Genomic DNA, 13,938 nt, shown 5'->3' with positions numbered 1-13,938 from the left:
TAACATCCTGAAGGCTGGCCTATGAGCTTTTCCTCAAGGCACAGTGCACAGTTGTGTTAAAAGCCACAGGGTCTGTGACTTGTGTGTAAATGCAGGACCCAGGACTTAAAAAGGAATCCGCAGGAAAAGCACCCCAGGTGGACGTTCAGAAGTGCGATAAACACATTTATTTGTAGGTTAGAGATCAAGCTGTAACCTGTATTTCAGACCTAGTTTGTTGTTTTACAGAATTGTGAATTTAAGACATGTAGGAGCCCAACGTAGCAGAACTAGGGGAGATGAACCTTCCCCAAGATCTAGAGAGGGCTGAGCTTGGCAGGGATGCTGGGCTCCGCTGGCAGCCCCTTGCCCTGCGGGCAGGTTGGTTGAGTCACTGGCTGTGCCGTTGTGAGGATTTGTGTTTTCAGGGCAAGCCTCCCTGCTTACCCCACTAGTTCTGTTTGCTTTCCTCTCTCTTATTTTCCTTTTTCACAAACTTTCTTATTGGCAGAGCAGTTTTAGGTTCACAGCAGAACTGGGCAGAAAGCGTGGAGGTCCCAGTCGCCCCCTGCCCCCACACGTGCACAGCCTCCTCTCTGTCGACACCCCAAAAGCCCTTTTCTTGGAATTGAGGTGCACTTTCATCCTGTGAAATACAAAGTCTTAGGTGTGTAGTTCAGTGTTGACAGCTACACACACCCCCTATGCCCACCCTCCTACCAAGAAGAGTTTCATCATTCCAGAAGGCTCTCCTGTGCTTTCTCCCAGTCGGTCCCCTTGGCTCCAAAGCAGCCCTTCTTCATTACGATGCAACATAATCCCACGTTTGGAGGTTTTCTCCACGTCAGTGACTGTGGACCTACGCTGGCCCTGCCCTGGGTAGATGCACTTGAACTCGCGTGACTAAACTGTCACACGTGGCTGCAAATCAGTCAGTGCAGTTCACACTGGTGGACAGAGGGGAAAGTTAGAGGACTCTTCAGGAATGTCCTTTTGGTCACTTGGTGATCATGGCTATGCTAATAAAATGACAGAGCTACTAGTGGGAACAAAGAAATTAAATTAAAGAAGTCAAAGTAAGAAGCAACTGCGTGCTTTTGTGAATTGCTTAGATGGCTATAGTCCATATTTACTGAAGGACTGTAATTTCAATTCCGTGTGGTCTATTTTAAAGTAATTGGGGTATTCCATGTGTATTTCTCACTTACCTTATTCCTAGAATTCACTTAATGAAGTTGATCCTGGTGCCTGGCAGAAATTTGTGAAGACTGGGCTCAAGTAAGTCAAATTTCTTTTCTTGGTGCGCTTCAGGGAGGCAGTGCCTGTCTTTGCTGGAGCAGGGAGGGCCCTTGTCACTGGCCTAGAGGATGAGGCCGGGCAGACGCTGCTCCCAGTTCAGATGTCCGAGGCCAGTAATGCTGGGAGGTTACGTGCTTTGCCCATTGATATGTATGCGCTTCTAACACTGATGGGAGAATCAGCCTTTAAAATACAAGATTGGAGTTCCCATCATGGCTCAGCGGAAACGAATCTGACTAGCATCCATGAGGACACAGGTTCAATCCCTGGCCTCACTTAGTGGGTTAAAGATTTGGCATTGCTTGAGCTGTGGGTCACAGACGTGGCTTGGATCCCAGGTTGCTCTGGCTATGGTGTAGACCAGCAGCTATAGCTCTGATTCGACCCCCTAGACTGGGAACCTCCATATGCCTCAGGTGTGGCCCTAAAAAGATAAAATAAAATAAATATGAATTTTTTTTTTTTAGGCAAGAAATAGATTTATTAAGATAGGACGCGTGTGAGAGGTGCAAGCGAGCGGGAAAGGAGGCTCTGTAAAATGTGAAATTTTAAAAAAAACCCAGAAATGTGCAGAGAATAATACAGCAGCACCCAGATTTAATACATACTAACAGTTTTCTCTCTTTGTCCTAAATGATTCTCTTCCCTCCCTCACCCCGAAGTCTCGGTCTTCTGAGGTTGACCTTTGTCAGGCCATGTGTGTTTTCACACATTGGGTGTTGGTTACGTGTCGCTAAAAATAAACAACAGTGTTTAGTGTGTTTGACAAATGTGTCCCTTTTTTTGCAATCACATGTTTTTTAGTTACTCATGTTGCTACATGGAGATCCAAGCAGTTCCTTTTTTCTGAACTGGGGCATTCTGTCTTGTGACTGTACCCCAGTTGGTTTAGCCCGTCCCCTCCTGATGGACAGCGCCCCCCCTCCCCGTTCCTCCCTGCCTCCTCCTTCCGGTCCTACAGTGAAGTTACCCCATGTGCCAGATCTTCTGGGGTGGCAGCCCTCTCCAGCTGTTAGCAGGGGCGCAAGTTCACTGTTACTGGATTTTTTAGTTTGCAATCCAAGGTTTTCGAGCTAACGTAACAGTGTGGAAAGGTCATTTTTTTCCTCACCCCCTCACCAATAATTGATGTGGTCAGACTCTTTGGCCATCAGGTTGTCATGAAACAGCGGCGTTTCATTGTACCTGTGATTTTCATTTCTCCGATTATTCATCAGTTCGAAAGAGAAAAAAGTACTCAAGAAGAGAGAAATAAGTGAAGGTGGGGCAGAGGTTAATGGCACCCCAAGATTACCCTGGTGACATGACGGCATTTCCTTCAGGCTTCAGTTAATCTGTGTTTCTAGAATGCCCAGAGTGCCAAGTGCTTCTTAACATTATTCACATGTGACGACAGACCCAGAGCGTGATGCTCTCATTTCTTTTTTTTTCTCTTTTTATTTATGTTTTGATGGTTTCATTCCTTTATTGGGTTCTGAAGGGATTTAAGATGAGAAGACCTCCGAACAGTTAGATGGGAGCAGCCCAGAGGAGGGAGGGAGGGAGCGGGCCTGGCAGGTGGGCTGGGGCCGTGGGTGTTGTCTTTATTCAAGCTCAGCAGTCCTGCTGCCTCCTGGCGTCTCAGCTGGACAGGAATGTCGTGGGTTCATATCTGAGTCCTGCCCTTGGTGTCAGAGGTGCTCCCTGGCCCTAGACAGCCAGGGGTGTGGGGGCCGGGTGTGTGGCAGAGTGGGGGGCGCCGCAGGGGCCAGTGATGAGCTCCTGACCCGCACTGTGGAATCCTCACCTTTGTAACGGGTGGAAGTTTTCTTTGTAAAATGCCGAGGAAAGAGTTTGCTGTTATTTACAAAACTCCTTCCCCCCTTTGGTTTCTTCTTAAAATGCCAAGGAAAGGGTTTGCCGTTATTTGCAAAACTCCTTTCTCCTCCTTGCTACCTAGATTTCGGTATCAGGACTGTGCCTTTCTAAAGGCCCTCTGTGCCGCCGTGGAGCGCCTGTATCTCCCGGGAAGCTCCGTGCGCCCGCAGCTCACCCAGCTCCGAGTAATCCACATGATGCTCACGCAGCACTCCCTGTTCCTGCCGACTCTGCTGAGGACCGGCGAGGAGGGCAGCCCCGACAGTCCTGTGAGAGGTGACTCCTCGCCCCTTCCCACCTGAGATGCTGATCTCATCTCCTGATCCCATCCTGGGCCCCAAGGCTTAGTAAGCGCCCGCGTCTTTTCAGAGCTGAGCAGGCATTACCCAGACGGTATCTGACTATTTGGTCTCTGCCCAGTCCAAGCTCGTGCAGTGTTTCCTCTGACTTAGGGTCAAACAGCCAACGCAGACCTCGCTTCAGAACCTGTCCTGGCCTGTGGAGGCAGGTTTGAGGTCTTCTTGCCCCACACTGTGGGCACGTGTGAACAGCTGGGGGTTAGGGGGCTTAGGAGTTGGGGGGTGGGGGGAGGCTGACCTGGCAGAAAGTGTGTAGTCGTGTGAAACGTCTTCATGGGATGATTGAAACCTTTATGAAGGGTGAGGGGTTCGAAGGTCCCTGTTGGTGGGTCACTGCTGAGCACTCCTAGAGGCCAGGCTTCGGCTCGTCCCTAGTCAGCTCCGTGAGCGTTTTAGCCTGACTCAGGCTGTGGCAGACCTCAGCGGTCTGGAGGGTCTCCCCCCTGAAGCCATGCTCTGTTTAGAGACAGAATTAACATCCGCGCCCTTAGAAGTCACTGCAGAGCCCGTTGTAATAAACTGCTGAACTGGAGAGAACCGGTGTGGACAGCAGGAAAACTAAAAGGGCTTCTCCCCCACCCCGCTTTCAGGCGGGAGTAGAAGTATTAGGGATTTGGGGGAACATAATCATGGAGAAGCATGCTTAGGTTTTAAAACCTTTGTTGGCTTCGGGTTCAGGGCGGAGTTGGGGAGAGGCTGATAGCAGCCTGGCCAAGGACCCGGGCAGAGAGACTGTTGTGAAGACGTGTTTATTTTTAAGACGGAGGTAGCTGGGAAGGGAGCGGGTGCAGCCCTGAGGCTAGGGTTGTTCAGGGAACGACACTCAGGCGTCCATGTCCCCTGGAACTTGTCCTCCTCTGCCTTTGTGCTGACCGTGCACGCGCCCCACCCCCTACCCCCGTGCGTCTCGGTGCTGTTTCTTTCCAGAAGCGCTGGTGGACCTGATGTCCTTGCTGGTGAGGCTGTGCCCCTCTGTCTGCGAGAACAGCCACTTCGCGGTGCTCCTCGGGGCCTACGGCGCCTCGCTCAGCGTCCTGGGTGAGGGCACGGGGCCCAGGAGCCCAGGGCCCGGGGGGATGTGGTCCGGGTGGGCATGGGGACCAGGCAATGTGATTCAGGGGAGTATGGCCCTGGGAGGTGTGGGGACCGGGGGAGTGCGACTCAGGGGGCTTAAGGGGACCAGGGGATGTGGGGCCTCTGTGCGGCTTGACCAAGCGTCCCCAGGAATCTTTCTAAACCGACCCTCACTGACTTGCAGACCAGAAGATTTTACTTCTCCTCCGGGCGTATGAACGGAACAACCTCAGCCTCATCAACTTCAGGTGAGCGTTGGGCCTGGAGGTGCGAGTGGCCGGCTTTGGAGGCTCCGCACGGCCAGCCCCACCCCTGGGAAGGGGGGGCTGGGTGGACCCCTCAGCTCCACACCAGCTCCAGTGTGGGCTACTCTGGCTTCTCACCATCAGGGTGGTCTCTGGTGGCCAGGCCTGTGTGGGCTGGGCCACCTGCTGATTGATGGTGTGTGTCTGTTGCAGACCTGCCCCCAGACTCACTGTGACTCAAGTGTCATTTAGTGGATTTTTCTGAAAACCTTTCCCTTCGTGCCTTCCTCTAGGTGGGAATGTTAATTCCACTTTTCCCCATCTGTGTGTCTGTCCGGATTTGTCTCTTTTCTGTCTCTCTGTGTCTGTCTGTCTGCCTCTGTCTGTCTCTCCTGGGTTCCAGGGGCTGCCTGCCAGCCTCCTTGGCCAGCACAGCCTGGAGCCCTGAGGGTTGGGGCTGCTGCCTCTCCGCGGGCTCTGCCCCTGCTCCGCCAGGGCTGGGGTTAAGCTGTTCACAGGCAGCATCTGAGAGTCTCTTTGCTGCCCTAGTTTCTTCTCCCTAATTTAGAAATAGCACCCTGGCATCTGCCCAATACATAGGAAGAAGTTTGTGTGCTAAGAGAAGAAGAAAACTTTCTGGGCCAAGAAAAAGAGTTCAGAAGAACTCTGTGGGGAAGGAAAAAAATATTTTCCCCTATAGGTTCCTTAAAAAAAAAAAAAAAAAAAAAAAAAAGATTAAAGATATATTAGCATAGAAGCCATCCCCTCCAAAAAGAAAAACTATAAAGAAAACCATTTGCTGCCTCATGGGAGTGCCCAGGTCATGAATAAACATTTTCTTTCCCTTTCCCTCGTGGCCTCACCCTCTTTCTCGGAGTTGGTGCTGCGTTAGTTGTATTCTTTCTGGAATAAACAGCCTCCATGGACACGAGGAAGAGGAGAGAAAAACAGAAGCAGTTTCTCTCCTGATGAAGAGCCAGCCATCCTCTCTGACCCCGGCTTAACGGAAGGTCGCCCTGTGTGGACGGTCAGGCTGGGCCCAGCTCCCGGGAGAAGAGGGTGTGGGGTGGGGACGTGGTGCTCACGGCGCCCGAGCTGCTCAGGACAGACTCAGAACGAATGTCACAGCCGCGACCTCGGGTGGAGGAGCAGGCCCTAGCCAGGGGGCCACATGGGGGCTCTGGATGCTCAGGGGACGGGTGTCACACCCTGAGCCAAGCCAGACAGACGGGACAGCCAGTACACTAGCGGCCTGCCTGTTAGAAGCCAAAGCCACCAGGGAGTCCTCCTAAAGAAGGTTTTTTACTGGAGTTCCCTCTGTGGCTCAGCGGTAATGAGCCCAACTAGTATCCATGAGGATGTGGTTTTGATCCCTGGCCTCGCTCAGTGGGCTCACGATCCAGCGTTGCCGTGAGCTATGGGTAGGCTCGGATCCCATGTTCCTGTGGCTGTGGCATAGGCCGGCAGCTGTAGCTCCAATTTGACCCTTAGCCTGGGAACTTCTATATGCCACAGGTGCGGCCTTAAAAAGGTCAAAAAAAAAAAAAAAAAAAAAAAAAAAGGTTACCTTTTAAGTTGAATAACTGCTGTTGATGGGCATGAAAATGAGCCTGTGTAGCGGAACTCCCTTTCGATAGATGCTCGCCAAGCACCTGCCATTTACAAGGCACGGAGCCTGGCGTGGCCAGTAGGAGTAAGGCACAGTCTTGTCCGTCGAGGGGCCAGACCGTCCTGAATGTAACTCTTTACATTGGCTTGTGACTCAACATGTGCTGTAACCCGCTGTTCTGGGGCACCCAGGAGCAGGCTCTCCCCTGGGGAGCAGGGGTGCTTCCACACTAGGGCAGGGAGGGATTTGACTGGGGTGAGGTTGGCGGAAGAGTTCGGGGCTCTGGGTGGAGGGAGCAGCCTCTTGTTGGCTGGGAGGTGGGAGAGTCAGGACATTTCTGGGCCAGCCTGTCCGAATCCTGGAGTATGCATAGGGAGAGGGTGGGGGCAAGGCCAGGCAGGTTGTTTGGGAAGAGCTTTAAGTACCGGACTGAAGTTACTGCCACCTCCCTCCAGGGGGCAGCAGAGAGCTGATAGGTACTTGGGGGCAGAGAAGTGACCCTCACTGGAGCCGGGCTTTCCAGGAGCATCCTCCAGCCTCCAGCTGTGGGAGGATGGCCAGGGGTGTGGGGAGAAGGGTGGGAGGAAGAGAGAGGCCTGTGTCATTTTCCAGGAGAAAGGCGAGGTGACCTCTTAGGGCAGCTGCCATGGGAACTGGTGGCATGAAAAGCAGAGGTGGGGGACCCTCAAGGTAGGGAGGCTTCAAGGCTATGCAGGCGGACCTGGTCTACTCACGGCCCCTGGGAACGGGGAGAGGTTTGCTTCGGTAAAGCAACCTCGAGCCGCCGGGACTCTGCTGCTGTGGTCCAGTCCCGTCTCTGAAGCCAAACTCCGCAAGTTCGAATTCCTACCCTGCCACTTACCTGCTGGCCAGGTGACCAGCCAAGGAACTTTCCACATCTTCTCTCTGTCTCCCCCCAACACCATGTGCAAAATAGGGATGATAATAGTACCCACCTGAGGGGTGGTTGTGCAGCTTGAGGGCATTAACACACTGAGAAGGCTTGGAGGAGCACCTGGCACATCCTCACTCTCCTAACTGTTGGCCTCTGTCATCGTCCCCGACACTGTCACCCGCTCCCCGCATCACTGTCAGCCCCTCCTTCACTCCCACCCTGCCCCTCAGTTACGGCGGGGATTAGGTGCTGGAACACAGGACATGTACTCAGTGGCCAGCGTGTGCGCCCTCCAGCGGTCGTTGTCATCCTCGCCATCGTCACCTCTCTCCTGGCCGGGCCCCGTGACCAGTCTGCTCTCCCCTCCAGGGTGCTGCTGTGGGGCCCCGCGGCCGTGGAGCATCACAAGACGTGCCGGAGCCTGGGCACGTCGCTGTGGAAGCAGCCGAGCGTCGGGGACATCCTCCGCCTGCTGGACCGGGACCGCGTGATGAGGACCGTCCTCCACTTCCCCCAGAAGCGGAGGCTGCTGCCCCCCGAGGTGCGGGAGGTCAAGGAGCTCTGACTGCAGCGTGGGTGCTGTTCTGCCCATCCCTCCGCGGGCTCTGAGTGCACCCTCGGCTTTAGCTGCTGTAAAGGACAAGGGCTGTTTTTCCTGTTTAACTTTTTATAAGTAGAAATCCAACCTTACGGAGTTCCCGTCGTGGCTCAGTGGTTAACGAATCCGACTAGGAACCATGAGGTTGTGGGTTCGATCCCTGGCCTTGCTCAGTGGGTGAAGGATCTGGCGTTGCCGTGAGCTGTGGTGTAGGCTGCAGACGAAGCTCGGATCCCGCATTGCTGTGGCTGTGGCGTAAGCCAGTGGCTACAACTCCGATTAGACCTCTAGCCTGGGAACCTCCATATGCCGCAGGAGTGGCCCTAGAAAAGGCAAAAAGATAAAAAAAAAAAAAAAAAAAAAAAAAAAAAAAATCCAGCCTTATGCAAAGGTGCAGAGACCAGCGCCCACGTAGCCATCACGCAGCTTCAGCAGCGGTCAGCACTGGCCACGCTCGTTTCTTCATCTCAAAGATACCATTTCACGTACAAGCATTGCTCCCACAGAAGCATCTCTTAGTGTGCTTGACTACTCAAAATCATTTAAACTCTGGATGATAAGGGGTAAACATTCATGCGGTGTCGAGGTTCAACCCCATGTCTCTGTTTGTTCTGGGCTATTGTAGGACGCACAGGAACCCATTTTCAAAGACAGGAGCACAGTGGACCTCAGTGACCTCTACGACCCCTGTTTTCTCCTTCATCTCTTCAGTGAATTGACCAGGCCAGGTAATTGCAGCCACGGTTGGGGACTGCGGGGGCGGGGGGGGTAGTTATTACTGTAATTACCAGATGAGGACCCTCATCTTGAAAATAATCCTTGAAGGATCTTCAGCTGCCTTCTCACCTTTTTATTCCAGAGATTTCCAGCAAAGTAACAGTTAAATGTTTTGAATATACAGTGTTTTTTTAGAAAAAATACATATGTAATTTTGAAACCTGGGCATGTCCCGTTGTCTTGATGTTTTCCTAATTCTTACTGACCAGGGCCTTTTCTGAATTTTCACTGTATAGTGGCCATATACCAGCAGAATTGAGAGACTGTCCTTGAAAATGAGTGAGAGAGCCTGCCGAGGTTGGCTTTTTCTTGGTTTGAGTGCGTTTTTGAAATTGCATTTTGTGTCTGCTAGCCTAAGGGCGGGCGTCTTTGCAGGTGAACGGGTCGGGGAGAGACGGAAAGAACAAAGTTGTGCGCAAGTGCACACTGGTCAGACCGGACTCTGCTTCCCAGGCCTGTCAGGTCTGTGGTTTGGGGCACTTTGTTGGTAATCGGTGGGTAGTGACATCTCAGTGTGGTTCGGATTTGCATTTTCCTAATGGCTAGGATGCTGGACGTTTATGGCTTATCTGCCATCCGTAATCCTCTTTGGTAAAATGTCAGTTCATGTCTTTTGTCCATTTACACCAAAGGGTTTTATTTGTTTGTTTTCACTGTTGGGTTTTGAGGGCTCTTTGTTTGATTTATGGTTTGCGTATATTTGTGGTTTGCGTATATTTTCTCCCAGTGTGTATCTTATCTTTTCACTTTCTTAACAGTTTTTCAAAGAGCAGAAGCTTTCATTTTGTAAGAAGTCCAGTTTATCAATTTTTGTTTTTATGGGTCATGTTTTGGTGTCAAGTCTTAGGGCTCTTTGCCTATCTGTCCATCCCAAAGGATTTTTTTTTTTTTTGGTCTTTTTAGGGCCACACCCTTGGCATATGGAAGTTCCCAGGCTAGGGGTCCAGTCGAGGCTGCACAGCTGGCCCGCACCATAGCCACAGCAACGTCAGATCCTAAACCCACTAAGACCAGGAATCGAACCCGTGTCCTCACAGATTACTAGTCTGGGTTCATTATTGTTGAACCACGATGGGAACTCCAGGATTTTCTCCTCTGGTTATTTCCAGAAGTTTTATAGTTGTAGGTTTTACACTTAAGTCTGCGATTTGTCCTGAGTTAATGTTTGTATGAGGTATAAGGTTTAGGTCCAGTTTCACTTTTTCGCCTGTGATTGTTCTGACCCCTGTTTGGCCATCTGCCATCCCTCCCCCTCGTCCTTCCTCCTGGTTACACCGGGCCGGGGGGCGGTTGGGGGTGGTGGTCCCGGCTCCCCTATACTGACACTTCCCAGCTGGAGGGCCCATTACGGCCCCTTCGTGGCCTCCACTGGCACCAAGGAGGAGCCGCCTCCGTGCTCTGTGTTAGGCCCCGCTGATGCCCAGTGGGGACCAGTGGGGAGGAGAGCCCCGCGAGAAGGCCATGAGCTCACCTGAGCCCCTCACTGCTCTGCTTCCTGTCCACCCGTAGCGTTGTCTTGTGTCTGTCCGGGAGATCTCGTTGTACCTGATAGTAAAACTAGACAAAACATGTCTGTGTCATCTTCCCAGAACAGGGAGTCTAGTGTGACTGACTTTTAACATCAGAGGCTACAGTCACGGTTCACAATCCCGGCAGTGCCGCCGGGTGTGTGCTAAGCGTCTTCATACCTGACCTCTGGCCCATTGCTTCCTGCCTCGTGGGGCCTGTGCCTCCGGCCCTGCGCACATCCTCACCGGCTTCTCTGCATCTCGTGAGGACCCACGTGGGAACTGCAGGGAAGGGCTCTCGGGACAGGGTGAGAGGGGGCAGCCAAGGTGTGCTCGGCCTCTCTGCTCCTTGGCCGGCCCGCGTGATGCCTGTGGGGCTCCGACTCCTGCCTCCTGGAGGTGCTGGCCGCAGAGAATCGTTGCCCCGGGAGATGCGCCCCCAATCGCCCTGTTTTCTCCCCTTCTAAGCTTAGCATCTTTGAAACGCAGACGCTCCTCCCTGCAAACACATTTGCTGACCCTCCACCATCCGCCCTTCAATTCTTGACAGAACGATGCGCGGGCTGTGTGCTCAGAGCCTGCCCGGCAGCAGCCTGTCCATGAACACTGGTTCTCGGGCTGAGCCGGATTTCCTTTGCCAGCGAGCAGGGGCATGTCACCTCATACAGAGGTCGGATGATGACAGTAGCCAGCGGATGTCTTAACTGCCCTGGTGACTATTAGCGACCAAGCCGGACACATCTCCTAAGCTCTTGACTCCCCCTGGCCTGGGCGGTGCTGGCTAAGTCTGTTTCTCATCAAACATGAAAATAGATTTTCCACAGTCTAAAAATATGATGCAACTTTAGTGAATTACAACAAATCATTTGGTCCAATGCTCTGTCTTTCAAAATAGCTTTTAGGAGACAGAAGGCAAAGGCTCTGGAAACACTTTTTAGAGAAATGGTAATATCCCAACAGTGTTTTCCTCACAGTCTTGCATATTGCGCCTTGGAAACAGCCGGAGGGTGGGGGGGTGGGACGACAGGATCTGGAAGGCCTTTTGGAAGAGAGGTTATTCGTAAATGCTCCCAAGTTAGGGAAATCTCCAAATACAGGCCTGTTTTACATTGTATTGGTATAATACAGGTAGAAAAATGTTCAGAGCAAGTGCACCCAGAAAGGATTTGCGGTATCTTAAAATGCTGGTTACGCTAAAATCATGCACGTTGAAGTAGAGAGTTTTAAAAAGCATAGCAGTGGATAGGGAAATAAACATGCATGCAAAACGAAAAAGCAAACCAAGAAAAACTAGGTTCATTACATTTTGCTCCGAGCTACTTGCTAATAATCCAGAACAGAAAAAAAAAAAAAAAAAAAAAAATGGCAGCATACTATTTCCAACAAATTTTATCATCTGGAATTTTAGCATACGACTTCATCAGAAGAGGAAAATCCCTAGCCGTAAAATGAGAAGTTGAACAGAACAGAAATCTGTGAAAAGCATAATGGCCAGTGAGACCAGGTGTACTGTTGCTGAATTAAGTCATGAATCTTTTTCTCATATCATTATTTTTTTAAAAGTTACTATTCCATTGCACGAACAAAGTTTTAAATAAGCTTTTAGTGAAGTGTGACCTATAGAAACCTATGCACGTCACCCATGTGTGGCCTGAGTTTTGGTGGAAACCATCAGCCCCATAAAGGAAGAGAACTTGGCCCCTTCCTGGTCAGAAACCCTTCTTCCCCAGCAGGGGCCAGTGTCCTGTGTTTGAACTTTATGTAAGCGGCCTTAAACACCATGTAATCTTTGTGTCCACTCCATTTATCTGCATTTTATTATTTATTTATTTATTTTTTGCCTTTTTTCCTTTCCTGGGCTGCTCCTGCAGCATATGGAGGTTCCCAGGCTAGGGGTCTAATTGGAGCTGTAGCCACCGGCCTACACCAGAGCCACAGCAATGCAGGATCCAAGCCATGTCTGCAACCTACGCCACAGCTCACGGCAATGCCAAATCCTTCACCCACTGAGCAAGGCCAGGAATCGAACCCGCAACCTCGTGGTTCCTAGTCAGATTCATTAACCACTGAGCCACGACGGGAACTCCTATCTGCATTATGTTTTCGAGGTTCATCCATACTGTGTGTAGAAGTTTTCTACCGTGTGTTTCTGCTTCCTGCAGTGGCACCCGAGTCCAAGCGTCGCTAAACAGTTTGCAGTCCTCAGTCGGGTGTGTGATGAAGGTTTCTGTGCGGCTGCCAGGCTTCAGAGAAACTAGCTTCATGCTCCATTTCAAGCCCTTTCTGAAAATGGGAACCTGTTTGCTTAACCTTCCTGCTTCCCTTCTTTAAGTCCTTGGCTGAGAAGCAGGGCCAGCCAAGGCTCTTAGGCACGGCAGTGACAGATGCTTTTTCCACAGCAGATTCTTGTCCTCAAGAGAACCGGGCTGAGCTCTTCGGCTCCTAATTCTCACATGCAACCTATGCCACAGCTCACGATATCGCCGGATCCTTAACCCACTGAACAAGGCCAGGGATCGAACCCGCATCCTCATGGATGCTAGTCGGATTCGTTAACCCCTGAGCCATGAAGGGAACTCCCTGGCATAACTATTTTGATAGCCTGTTGTATTTTCAGCACCCAAGGGCAGCTCTTTTCTATACATGTTACAGAGTCAAGACTGCCTTAGAGTAACAGAGAGGAGCACAAAACATAAAATAGACATCTTCGTGCATGTGTGGAAAACCCTTTTGTCTTAGAGAATGTCGGTGATTACTAAAAAATATTCCCAATGAGTACTGGCTGTTTTTAGTGAGTGTAATATTAAATATTTAGAGTATTCTCTTTCCCAAATTTAGTCCATTTATTTGTATTTGGTATGTAGGTAGGTAGGTGTATCTTAAAACACGTCTCATCTTTTCCAAAACAATACAATTTTATCCCACAGTCTGATGCTTTGTAAAGCATTTGAATGTCTCCCTCTCCCATCAACAGTAGTCACTTGGTAGAAATGAGAAAATGTAGTCCATAAACTGTTAGAGCCCAAGGGTTTTCTCATTATTCTTTTTCTATCCTTTTGCCTTTGTTTCTCCTTCCAATTTTATTGAGATATTGTTGACATATAGCACTGTATAAGTTTAAGGTATATAGCATAATGATTTTTTTTTTTTTTGCGGAGAGTTTGATAATTGTACTTGGGGGCAACTGTCATCTTTTTAAAAAAAATTTTATTGACATATAGATGGCTTTCAGTGTTTATATAGCACAGTGATTTGACATACATGAAATCCTGAAAGTGTAGTGAACATCTATCATCTCATATAAAGAGTAAAAGAAATAGGAAAAAAATATATAGACTTCCTTGTGATGCGAACGCTAGGATTTACTCTCTGAACAACTTTCATGTATAGCATACCGCAGATTAATTAAGTTTATTGTGTTGTAGGTCACATTCCCTAGGACTCACTTATCTTATAACCGCAAGTTTGTCCCTTTTGACTCCCTTCATCCAGTCCCCCCTCCTCCTGCCCGCTTCCTCTGGTAACCACAGATCTGATCTCTTTTTCTTTGTTTTGCTTGATTGTTTTTCAAGGGAAGTTGACCTACCAGCGCGATATTAGTTCCTGGTGTACAACACAGTGAGTCTTTATTTCCATAATGATCACTCTTCCGTCCTTTTACTTAAGATCTGCATCTTGAGGTTAACAGGCCAGGGATCGAACCCATACCACAGCAGCGACCCAGATCCTTAACCCACT

General features: G+C 50.3%; 1 protein-coding gene across 1 annotated transcript in view; it reads left to right on the top strand.

Moving 5' to 3' along the window:
- URB1 (URB1 ribosome biogenesis 1 homolog (S. cerevisiae)) overlaps window positions 1-13,938 on the top strand; it is a 73,093-nt gene that overhangs the window by 43,917 nt on the left and 15,238 nt on the right. Inside the window, 6 exon segments of the mRNA XM_021069844.1 lie at window positions 1,199-1,257; window positions 3,218-3,411; window positions 4,422-4,532; window positions 4,753-4,816; window positions 7,687-7,858; window positions 8,541-8,643. Of these exon segments, the coding sequence (XP_020925503.1) occupies window positions 1,199-1,257; window positions 3,218-3,411; window positions 4,422-4,532; window positions 4,753-4,816; window positions 7,687-7,858; window positions 8,541-8,643 (703 nt within the window).

Source organism: Sus scrofa, chromosome 13 (assembly GCF_000003025.6).
Source record: "Sus scrofa isolate TJ Tabasco breed Duroc chromosome 13, Sscrofa11.1, whole genome shotgun sequence".
Taxonomy (NCBI): domain Eukaryota; kingdom Metazoa; phylum Chordata; class Mammalia; order Artiodactyla; family Suidae; genus Sus; species Sus scrofa.
This window is presented reverse-complemented; position numbering and strand designations above follow the sequence as displayed.